A 12,160-nucleotide genomic window follows, 5' to 3' on the forward strand; every position below is an offset into this window, starting at 1 on the left:
AAGAAAAGAAAAGAAAAGAAAAGAAAAAAGAAAAGAAAAGAAAAGAAAAGAAAAGAAAAGAAAAGAAAAGAAAAGAAAAGAAAAGAAAAGAAAAGAAAAGAAAAGAAAAGAAAAGAAAAGAAAAGAAAAGAAAAGAAAAGAAAAGAAAAAAGACATGTTTAGTAGAAAGGCTGGAATAAACTAGATATATTTAGGATCTAATATATATGGAAAACAAAGATAACAATATGTCTTTTAAAATGTAACAAAAAATAAGCTGGAGAACATTTCAAAGTGGAGGAAAAGATAGTTGAACTAGAATAATATTAACCCACATTTTTAATTAGAATTTTTCCAGATTTGGGTTTCCAGAATCAACTTTTAACTCTGAAGTCATCTTTAAACTTGTCTTTATTTTTTTTCAAGGACAAATGCAAAACCTATGGCAAAAACACATAAAATTTAATTGCATTTTAAAGAATTCTGGTCGTATTAAATTTTATGCTTGATAGATTTTTTTTTTTATGCAGAATTTATGCGGAATTTACATGCTTATCCCTGACACTTTACTCATTCCTTTTTAATGATTCATTAGACTTCTTTTAAAAATTCCCTTGGGAAGAGGATGTCAGTTGCAATAGAAGCCTTGCACATGAAGGATTAATTTGTTATCTTATAAATGTGTTTTCTTAAGTGCAAGGGCAAGGGCAAGGGCAAGGGCAAGGGCAAGGCAAGGCAAGGCAAGGCAAGGCAAGGCAAGGCAAGGCAAGGCAAGGCAAGGAAAGGAAAGGAAAGGCAAGGAAAGGAAAGGCAAGGAAAGGAAAGGCAAGGAAAGGCAAGGAAAGGAAAGGCAAGGCAAGGAAAGGAAAGGAAAGGAAAGGAAAGGAAAGGAAAGGAAAGGAAAGGAAAGGAAAGGAAAGGAAAGGAAAGGAAAGGAAAGGAAAGGAAAGGAAAGGAAAGGAAAGGAAAGGAAAGGAAAGGAAAGGAAAGGAAAGCAGACGTTAAGTGGAAAAGTTCTCACCACCTGAATCTTCCATTGACATCAGCAGACATTGAAGATACCCATTTTCAGTGAAAGCAAAGTAATGACAAAGTCATGTCAGATTTTTTAACATATAGTGCTAGCAAATAAATTAATGCAAGGCTAAGTTATTCCACTGCAAATGTGTCTGCAGAATTTTAGACCTACTTTCCCTTGATTTGAAATCTGTTACACAAAAGTGGAAGCTGAGATTCTGCTATCAGTCACATTGTTGATAAATTTAATGTTTTGCAGAAGTGGGAAAATCATTCTAAGCTATTATTTTACTTATTATTATTATTATTATTATTATTATTATTATTATTATTATTGTTGTTGTTGTTGTTGTTGTTGTTGTTATTGTTATTATTATTATTTAAAAAGAATACTTGAAAGCCATGTGTCAATGTCAAAAGTCTGGTCCCACATAACTGAACATGTGAATTTTGAAATTTCCTCCACTTGAGCATCATCTCAAACTTGATTCAATTGGTGAACAGACCTGGTGAACTTGATCTTTCTTTAGTGTTCCCTTGGTGTCACTCACTGATGACCAAGGGAGCTGGCATGAGAGGTACGGCAGGAATATGTAAGCAGGAGTTCTGGCCAGGGCAGAGACACTGTTTTGCAGCTGCAGTTGACTTTAAAGCACCTTAACATTTTATTTATTTATTGTACTACTGCACATTGGAGTAAGTCTTCAGGGTTAAGACAGGAAGTAGATAAACATCACTTAGAGCAAACCCCTGTCTTCACTCTACATAAATAATTTGAGAGTAACTCAGCCAACTGGTTCTGTCATTTTAGTTTGTGCTAGAATTATTGAGCACACTTTAAGCCTCCTAAGACAAACAGTTTGAAATTTAGTTGCCTTTAGTTACCCATCTGATTTTCACCATCATTCATGAGTCCCATCAATGGGACTTATCCCTTCAGAAACTAAAGTACATACATCAGCAATGGAATTTTAGTAGAGACATGAATGGATAAGTGAAACCTGAAGAAATACAAGAATGAAACATGCAGATGTTTTACTAGATGGTTGGATGTAACCTAGAGAAAAGAGATAAGTAAATCTGAATAGATGGATTGGACCTAAAAAGGAATGAGCAAATTGATATTAAAGTTCATTTATTCCAACAATTAGAAAAACAATTATAACAATAATCAATGTGTAAGATAACACTGAAATTAAAAACGAATGCAGAAGAATGTAAAATGAATGAGTTCAGGATAACATAGTAAATTAGGCAGGACTTCTGCTGTCACTTTTTGACCTGGAGATAAAAGGTATGCTCATGTGTATCCTGTTTTTGTTTTGTTTTGTTTTGTTTTGTTTTTCACAAAACTCAGATGTTTTTCAAACTAGAAATACAATAAATTATTATTGTACACACACCCACAAATAAATTACTGCTGTGAAGTACTGATGTTATAGCAAAACAATGACAAGGTAACAAAGAGTTTATCACACAGTCCTTCATTTCTTAACTTTACAGTGAACATAAAGGGACATAAATATTTAATTTCACACAGACAATAACTACTAAAAAGAAATAGAACAGTAAAACAGACACACAGATAGGTATACTTCATCTCCTAACTTCTGCAGCTAATGTCATCTTAGAAACGAGGGGAAAATTTTGTACCCCGTGCTCCATAATTATGGACCAAGCTTTCTTTCCTAGACACCAGGTTCAGGCATTGTCTGACTGCACCAAAGAGGCCATCCCAGATTCCTACATACATTTTTTTGTAAATTATCAACAAAGTAGACACAACTGCTAGCACCCAGGTATCTTAGGATCACTGCAGAACGCAGATATGATTTTTTTTCTATTTCATTCCCCATTTGGAGAAGTACCTAAATCTGTTATTTCTGAAACTACAGACATGGTTTTATAAGTAGCTTATACAAAGCTGACCTCTGGCTGTTTCTGCCTTCATTTCCTTGTTGATTTTGGACAAATGGGAGAAATGAAACCATTTCCTGATTTGTGCATCATGATCACCATTATAAAGATTTTCTTTTGACATTCAAACATGAAGGAATTGCTCTCAGAAAATTTACTTTTTCTTTGTTGGTGACACTGCAACAGAACAGTAGCTGATAGGAACAATGTCATTATACTGTTCAACAAATATATTTGTGTCATAAAAAAAAAGACAAATACTGCTGAAAATGCTGAGTGTCTGGCATTGACATATACATTGTTTGCAAAGTTGACAGTTCCACTGGAGCACGACAGAAGGTGAAATCTCAAACAATTTTTGGCCTGCAATATCCTCCTAGATAGGGTAAGCACCAATAAAGAATTTTTGCCTTTAGGAAATACCTGTGTTCTTCTCTAAATTCAACACAGAAATTGTATAATTGTGTATAAAAATATAACAGAAGTATTTGATGTGATACCTACCATGTTTTCTTTTTAGTTCAATAAAATGTAGGCTTGTGAACAGTAGAGAGAACACCGTACATGTTAACTTCAGGAACAAACATTTCTCTCATGTCAAGATTAAACCAAGCAGAACTAACTGCTAAAATAGCCCAAGGCAAGAACTTCATCTTTGTTCCTATCATTAGGCATGCAAATTATTCCTGAATTATGTTTGCATTACCAAGATGACAGATTTGATTACTCACACAAAATGTTGTTTGTCAAAATAATTGCTCAATGCAAAGATAGCTAGCAAAATAACATGCACTGAAGCTTGGTTCAGCAATTTTATATTCTAAAGAGTATTTGAATCACGTATTCTCGGTGCATTTTGATTTTGCTGAGAAAAATGGCCATGCATGCCTTTGTTAAATAAATCTGCAATTATAAGCGTGTGAATCCAGTGTGTCTAAAAGGCAAAACTTTGTCTAGGAGACCAAAAGGCAGAACATATTTTCAAGCAACCCATTTCTTGATTTACCATGAAAAAGCAAAACCGCGCCAAATAAAAGCAAGCATCAGTTAAAAGTATATTTTGTTCTGGTTTAACCTTTTGTCAGAATGAAAAATTAAAAAGATTATTCTTTTCAAAATAAGCTGATGAGCTGTTTGAATTCTACTTTAGCGGGAAGTACAAAAAGGAGTGGAATTTGACCCAGTTCCCTCAAAATGTGTCTTCTTAATTGGAAGAACTTCCAACAGAGCTGAAGTCTAATCTCAGCAATACAAAATACGCATTGAAAATGGAACAGATTTTACACGCATTGGTAATGGAACAGTGATGTATTTATTCACAGTAGACAGTCCTCAAAGACTTTTTTTCAGAACTTCTAATGACCTCAGCAACTGTGTTCCCAATGGGGAAGGAAAGAGGAATGTGCTGGAAGGAAGAATATGCAATATAAAGTTTCTGTGATAGAATAGAAACAGCTTAGAATTATAGATTTTCCCCACTTTTTAAAAGCTACCAATGTGTGTAGTATCTGAGTTTAAGCAAGCTTGGTCAGTGCCAGCATTCATGTTCACTTAAAGATGGCTTTCTGCTCATGCAAATCACTTGAAATTTGATCTATTAAGAAGAACAGTCTGTATAGTTATTGTTACTAAAAAGTGTCTGTCTTGTTCAAGGAACTTTTGAAGATACTCATAAGAATCTAAATTTGCTTGTACTGCGTAAGTCATGCAGAAGGATATTGGAAGCTTCACATCACAATTCTAAAATTTGGCAGCAAGATCAAGATCCTGAGTCCAGCTTCTACTCAAGCAATGCAGCATCAGAACAGCATTTAGGAATGTTCTCTTTACTGCACATTTTTGAAATATATTTTTGAACTCACCTTTACCCTTTTCAGTTCCACCTTCCTGTGGTGTTTTTTGTTCTGTGTAGGAAGTACAAGTATATTTTTGAGAGGATCTTAAAGTAAAAAGAAAAACTTACACAGCATTAAAAATATATATCAATATTGTAGGTTCACTAGTATTGAATAACTGTGGTTAAAGAATTATTAATATACATGTATATATCACTTACAAATGTAATTCCATAAAGCATTTGTTATACATGTAGATGCATGCATATCAGCGCATTTGCTACGTTTTGAATGAGTTATAAAAAAAAAAAAAGGTGTTCAGTGGAAGCTACATACTGTTTGTAAATAGTTGTTAGTTTTTTGTTCTTGGGGTTATTTACAAAAGCCTTTGAAAAGAATTAGATAACATTGTTAGTATGAATGGGCTTGGATCATACATGAGATACTTCCAAATATTTTAACGGTATCCAGAATTCCGATCCCTAAGTGGTTTATCCTTAGGACAGTATACAGAGAGAGTTTATTGAGTGTTCTCAATTATTTCTCATTGTCTTCTTCATTATCATTTTCATCTTACCTAGACTGTTTGATTTGAGTTTTTTTTTTGATCAGAATAGTTGATAGCTTCTCATGTACTCCAACGAAGTGTATGTGAAATAACTCTAACCCAGTATATGTGAGAAAACTTGAACTATAGATTGAACAAAATCAAATTTTCTAAGTTTTCTCCATTTCATTATTGGATTCCTATTGTGATTCCTATTCTTCTGGGTTTTATGTCATTCTATTTGCATACAAGAGCTTGTCAAGTCATATGAATTGTACTGACTTCAAGGAATACACACTCAATACTCTATTTACTGTGCAAAATGACTTTGTGTGGTGAACTTACCTGTCAAGTACTTGGTATTACTTGGGTTTGGGTGAAGGTCAATGGGATAATACCCTCAAGGTGAAGCTAAGATAACTTTTGTGTCATGGAGGAAAAATTTGAGAGATCCAGTGGATATTATTCCTAATTTCTTGCTCACATGTGCATAGCTGTTATAACTACAAAAATAAAACTTGAAATGTGGAAGACAAGGCCATATTCTATAGGCATGACAGACCCTTAGCTGCTTCTGGTTGTTAGGAATTTCAAAGCTCCAGTTGTCTGGAATATTGTCTGTCTTGGACAGATGGTCAAACTTGTTCCTTTTTAATGGGAGGTTTGCTACTTTCCCACTAATAGCTGGGTTTAAGAGAATTCACTATTTTGGAAGGTGATAGCATGTTTAAATCCCACTTGAAAATCTTATTCTTGACTGAGTATAACAGCCTGATAGCTTGACATTAAGATCTAGAAGGAGTTCTTACAATGGCTTCCCCAAAATTTGGTTTGTGCTTAACCATAAAGACTTACTGACACCCTACTTGTTTTACAGAAGATTGTAAGAAGTAAAGGTGGTGGGAAAAGGAAGATAGTTATAGAAATGTTTTCATATTTAATTCTGTGTAATTGAAAAGAAAGGAAGAAGATGTTACTTATTGGACAGGATTGGTAGAAATTTTCAAATAATGCTTCAAAAATCATATTTCTTTCTGGCTATAGAAACCTGCCTGCCTTTTCAGTCTTACTTAAAAGTTAAGGTTGATGAAGAACATGAATTCAAGTACAAAGTGTATCTACTTAGAACACCAGTGTGAATATTTTGGAGTATCAACTGTAAAGATCTTACTGTTGAGATAAAATAAGAAAAAAATAAGAAAAAAAAAGTGTAACCATCATGACTGAAATATTATTTTTCATTTTAAATATATGCAATATGAAAGAGCTCATACTAGCATGAAAATATTAGAGGGTTATTTCAACATGAAACTCCTTGTGGCAAATGATACTTTTGCCTTCAGACTTTACTATTTCTTAGTGAAAGAGTGTATCATTTAAACAAGAGTGTATTGAATCAGCCTTAAAAAATGACAGTTTGCAAGATGCAAGTACATGCAGGTTTAACATGTGAACTGGAAATTTATTTTTTGTGTTTGGTATGGCTGCTCAGGTAGCTACACAGAGAATAAAACTCACCAAATGGTTAAATTAGACAACTGTAACACATATATTTATTATATATATATATATATATTATCCAACATCTGAGAATATAGTACAAATTTCTCAATGCAAATCAAATCCATAAGACAAAGGTTTGCATAACTTTTCATCTCCCACTAAAGAGAAGGTAGCAGCTTTGCACAGAGCTTCAGCTTTACCTGAAACCGTAGTCCCGTGCATGAGTTTCATCTCACCTAACTTTGGCTTCCTCAAAGGTGTTCACCCACTAAAATCTAGACATCTGGACTCCTTGGGTTAGTAGCCTAAACACAGACAACCAGTGATGTTTTAGATACATTATCCATATATCTAAACGTTCATTAGATGAACAGATACATCCCAGGATCTGCTCCACTGCTTACAGGTGGAGCAATGTTTTCAGATGGCTAATATTAGGTGAGATGAATCCAGTGCTTGATTCTGTCATCTTTGCTTAGCTTGTACCTTCAATGGGAAATGGAAAGGAATATTTAGGTAATTAGATGTTGTTCGGCATCAAAGAAGACTGCATAATTTAGCTACAGAATTTAAGCAGTCATCATTTTCCTGTACCCTGAAGGGAAATATACAGGAAAATGTTCATTTGCATCATTATGTAAATATCAGGTCTCTCTCAAAGCAAAACTGAATCTGAAAAGTCAACACAAATATTTGGGCAGGCTTCCTTGCCATTCTTACTGGCTCCTTACTTTCAAAAGGACAACAAACACAAAGCGTGGTGTATGTCTATGCAGTATCTAATCTCATGCAATTCTCTTGTTAGTATTACAGCACCAATTAGCACTTTTTACACTAACCTGGAGGTGGTGGTGCATTTTCAGTTTCAGTCTCTGAAAAATGAAGAAAGAAGACAGCTATTGAGCTTCAAGAAAAGCAAATAGTTTTTGTGTATTTGGTGTATATTTGTTGAATTTGTACACGGTTTGGTTTAATCATTTCATTGCAGTTCTCAGATTTTGTTGGCTTTCACACAGGCGATACTTGACATCTTTACAATGACAAGGTCAGAAGCCTAAAGCTTATATTCTTTGAAAAGAGGGAATTGAACTTGTTCAGTCCAGAGATATATAATACTTATCTACATGTATATTTCCATAATAATTTCCATAGGTGGACCCAAGTACGTTTAGTCAGTTTTGCTTTAGGACAGCTCTGGAATATCATGGAATGCAAGTTGAATTTCAAGTTTGGGTTTGATTTGTTACAGTCAATTGGTTCTGAGCCTGTACTTAAATCTACAACTTACTAAGCCAACATCATAACTGATACACTTTTGTCAGATGATACCTTAATGTTTGAGCAAATTTTCCATCAACTGGGATAGGTCTTTAATCGTGAAGTGTAATGGATACATTAATTGAGAAGGATCATGTACAGAGAACCTAGAGGCCTCATTTTCACCACAACACCAGATCTAGAGTTCAGTGTTCAGGGCAAGCAGAAAGTAAAAAATATCAGTCCAGCTGCTCTGTGTAGAACCTACAGTTAGTTAGTTTATTTTTTTAATATTTTTTCTTCTTTTTTTTCACTCATGTTTTTTGTTTATTTGTTTGTTTGTTTTGATCTAAATCAGTTCCCTTTTCATTTGTATAATACAGAAGCTAGGCTTTCTATCCTATTCTAATGTTATTCTTTGGGATGTCATGTGCTCTGATCTGAAAACAAGAACAAATTAACTGGATAAAGCTTAATTTTTAAACAGTTAAAAGAAGCTTATTGTCAACCTATAAAAGCATAAGAACTCTAGACTGGTTGAAAATGCAATATTTATTGGAGATAGTCTATTGACTTACAGCTCAACTACTTGCAACAAGCAAAGATTTAGAAGGCTGAAATCCTCAAGTGTAACAGTAGAAGGCTGATACTAGCTTTTGTCATGTTACGGGCATTAACCTTTGGGACCCCATCTCAGCTCATGTTCAGGAAATAAAGTTTCCATTTCTGTCACACAGAAATGCTGGTAAGGCTGTTCCTTTGCACACAGGTCTAAATATAAAGAAAACATACTTTTCATTCTTAACAAATTCATGTAATGCTTAAAAGGGAGAAATGCTTTTAATGCAAAGATAATTTTAAGCTGAGTGTGTGAAAGTGATATGCTTTAGGAACTTCCAGTCACATACACAAACACTGTAACAAATTGTTATAGAGAGTCCAAACAGAATCCCTCACTAGAGGGAAAGAGCTCAATGCTGTAAGCCTGGTCACAGCACCTATCATGGGATAAAAAGGAAAATGTATATTAAAGTCCAGCAGACACAAAGTCTCATTAGGAAAAAAAAAAAAAAAAAAAAGTTTGCCTTTATAGCAATTTGTCTTACTGCTCTACCTACTAACATACTAACATAGTAAGTTTTTCTTTGTGGCCAAGGACAGTATGAAAATTTCCATAAGGAAAAATACTTTTTGGAACATCACCCCTTCATTATCGTGAAATTTCTGACTGCGCCCACTACGACTAGAATCTCATCTCTGTGGTATGGAAGTCTTTTTCTTGTATGAAAAAAGTAATAGCAGAAAATATTGGAAATTAATGGGAATTATACTTATCTTTTGGGAATTTGATTGCTAGAAACAGGGAGTATTCTTACTACCACTGAATTTGAAAATTCTCCCCAGCTCACTGATCTAAGCACTGTCCACTCTCAGATGGCAGGGTTATGAGTGTTTTGAGGGACTTCCCTTGAGTTTTTCTTTCATTTTTAAAGTTATTTCATGGTCTGCCATATCCTCAAAGTAAGTGCATTTTTAATTGGTTTCACTCAAATAGTTTCATTTATTAATGATTTTTATAAAAGATTGCCCATTTGGGTTGCTACTAATTATTAACAGATAATGAGAGTAGTTTAGCAAGTGTGAATGTTGTTTCAGGAGAAAATAGGCATGACTTTGTATTCTGTTCAAATCCAGATAAGTCACAGGTCTTATTTTGTAGATTTTATCTTGCCTTCACACTTAACATCTAGTTATAATTAAAGGCAGCAATCAACTCAACACAGTGAACTAGACATAGTCACTATCTTTAGTTTACTGTATAAATAAATGCATGTTCCTCCTAGAAACATTTTTGCCAGTGTAAACCTATCAGTGTACTATAGACTCAATGTTTAGATATGGCTGTTCCACAAAGCAGTGCTTTGCAGTGATATAATATAGTCACCCTTCGTGACCAAAACTTGATGTTATGACCCCTGTACATTTTTACAAATATGCAAAGACTCCTATCATACAGTGGCATTGGTCAGAAATCACACATCTTTGCAGTCCTGGCTTACCTAGCAGCAGGCACAAGTGTTGTCCAAAACCTACAGTGCAGGCCAGACTTAAACCACTACTATAGTCCAAACTTAATCTCACATATGCAGACATACAAGGAGGTACTCAAAACCTGAGCAATGTTATGGGCAACATGCTCTACTTGACCCTGTTCTAGGCAGGTAGGTTGGACTAGACCCTCTCCAGAAGTCCTTTCCAGCCTCAACTATTCTGCAGTTCTGTCATGGGAAGATGGCTGAAGCCAGTCCAGGAAGACAATGGTTTCTTTCTGAAACCACAGTTCAAGGTTTTTCAGGCTATTGCTAGGAAAACTGAAGCAAAAACTGAGCTGAGGAGAGAGACCTGAAGTTTGGAATGGGAGGCAAAAAAGGAAGGGAGATGGTTCCAGGCATTGGAGGTGGCAAAGACGTGGGAGATACTTCAGCATAATCTTTTGGCCATGTGCGACCCCTTTCATGGTCATGCTTGGCTTACGGTTCTATTCCTGAGGACAGCCAGGAAAAAAACATTAATAGCACTGAGTAGTTTCCACTTCCCCAGAGAATGATAGCCCTCTCTGGCTGACCTCTGCAACAGGCTTGTCAGCTAGGAAAGGGCTCTATGCACTCAACCAGCAGCTTACTGTTGTGGTCTTTCCCTAGGAGGCATGCTCACTGGAGTTCCCAAATGCCATTCTCAACAGCCCTGTTGCCTAATATGGTGCTCTGTCAACGCATTGTCAGGGGGCTGATGGTAGAGAAAGTGTTGCCCCTTAGGAGAAGCACCATTCTTCACTGGGTTGGATCAAGCCTCTTGAGCTACAGGGAAAAGAACCCATTGAAGGTCCGATAAACAACTGGGCTGATATCATAATGTGAACTTGGTCTTCTACTAAGCAACTAAAGCTAATTTCTGTCTTGCAGCTCCTAAAACAAGAAGTGATGGTCTCTTCTATGCGCTTCTTTATTTAAGAAGCCAAGAATCTTGCATTTCAGTGAGTTGTGTCATGCTAAACACAGATCTTGATTTATTTGTTGGACTTGAAACTTGTAAAGCAGCTGACTATATATGTCTACAACAAGAAAAGGAATTATCAGTACATTCTACGTGACTGCTAAGAAAAAATAACCTATTAAGAAGTGTAGTTAGCAAATAAAATGAAAACACAACTGTCACTTAGGAAAGCATCTCCAGAAATGCTTTCATGTCTCATCCATGTCATGAGACGCATTCAGGATCCAGTTTGACATAGGATATGAGCACTTAGAGCCAAGAGATTTTTATGTATGATTTATAATACATACACCCTTGAAAATCAGCAGGAGATGCAATTTGACCCATTACCAACTATTTTCCATCACTGTCCCACTTTTACCATCTTCAATTTTTCAGACAAAATAAGACTTAAAGTCTCTTGCTATACATACATATAACTGTTTTTAAAAGTTCCATGAGCTACTCATGTGCTAAAGTTATGGAAATGCTTAAGAGACATGTTAAATTGGGACTATCATTATTTAAAACTTCAATTCCATTTTAGGTCTGGCTGCACTGACATCCGACCTGCAATAACCACAAGATGCTTTGGCAGGGAATTGACAGGGTGCTTATGTGTAGTGGCCAGTTTTCAAAGTCTCTAAATTCCCACTTCCACTGGCTTCTGTGACAGCAACAAGCATAGAAACTCCCTGACATCATATATATTACTTTTCACATTGGAGTGTAAACATAATGAGGCATGCTGACAGTTCTAAAAAAGTTCCCAGGTCCTACTTTACTAGTGCACTGGAGTCAAAGTATCCCAAGTCTTGCAGTTCAGACCATTTGAGAGCTGCAGGTTATCTCCAGCATACTGGGAAAGAGGTCTGGCTGTATGACCCTTCTGATCTTGTGACTCTGTGCTCATGACAAGGTTTGTTTTGGGTAGCCTTAAGAAGAATGCTCAGTGTTTTGAAAAAAAGACTAATGAATACCCTGCAACCCCCCCAACATAAACCTCGCCCCTTAGGTGAAGAAAATGACCTTGAGCATTAAATAAGGGCTTGCACAAAGTCTAAAGATAGCG

General features: G+C 35.5%; 1 protein-coding gene across 11 annotated transcripts in view; it reads right to left on the reverse strand.

Moving 5' to 3' along the window:
• Positions 1–12,160, reverse strand: part of MYBPC1 (myosin binding protein C1) — an 81,388-nt gene that overhangs the window by 51,107 nt on the left and 18,121 nt on the right. For 9 of the 11 annotated variants that reach the window (XM_038164988.2, XM_038164985.2, XM_038164982.2 and 6 more), the window contains exons 2-3: positions 7,638–7,670; positions 4,776–4,817 (exon numbers count right to left, since the gene is read on the reverse strand). The exons of 1 other annotated variant lie outside the window; for it this stretch is intronic. In XM_038164988.2, coding sequence (XP_038020916.1) covers positions 4,776–4,817; positions 7,638–7,670 — 75 coding nt within the window. Of the gene's footprint in view, positions 1–4,775; positions 4,853–7,637; positions 7,671–12,160 lie in introns of those variants that run through there. One more of the 11 variants, XM_072038643.1, reaches the window with a different exon arrangement.

This window comes from Anas platyrhynchos, chromosome 1 (assembly GCF_047663525.1).
Source record: "Anas platyrhynchos isolate ZD024472 breed Pekin duck chromosome 1, IASCAAS_PekinDuck_T2T, whole genome shotgun sequence".
NCBI lineage: Eukaryota > Metazoa > Chordata > Aves > Anseriformes > Anatidae > Anas > Anas platyrhynchos.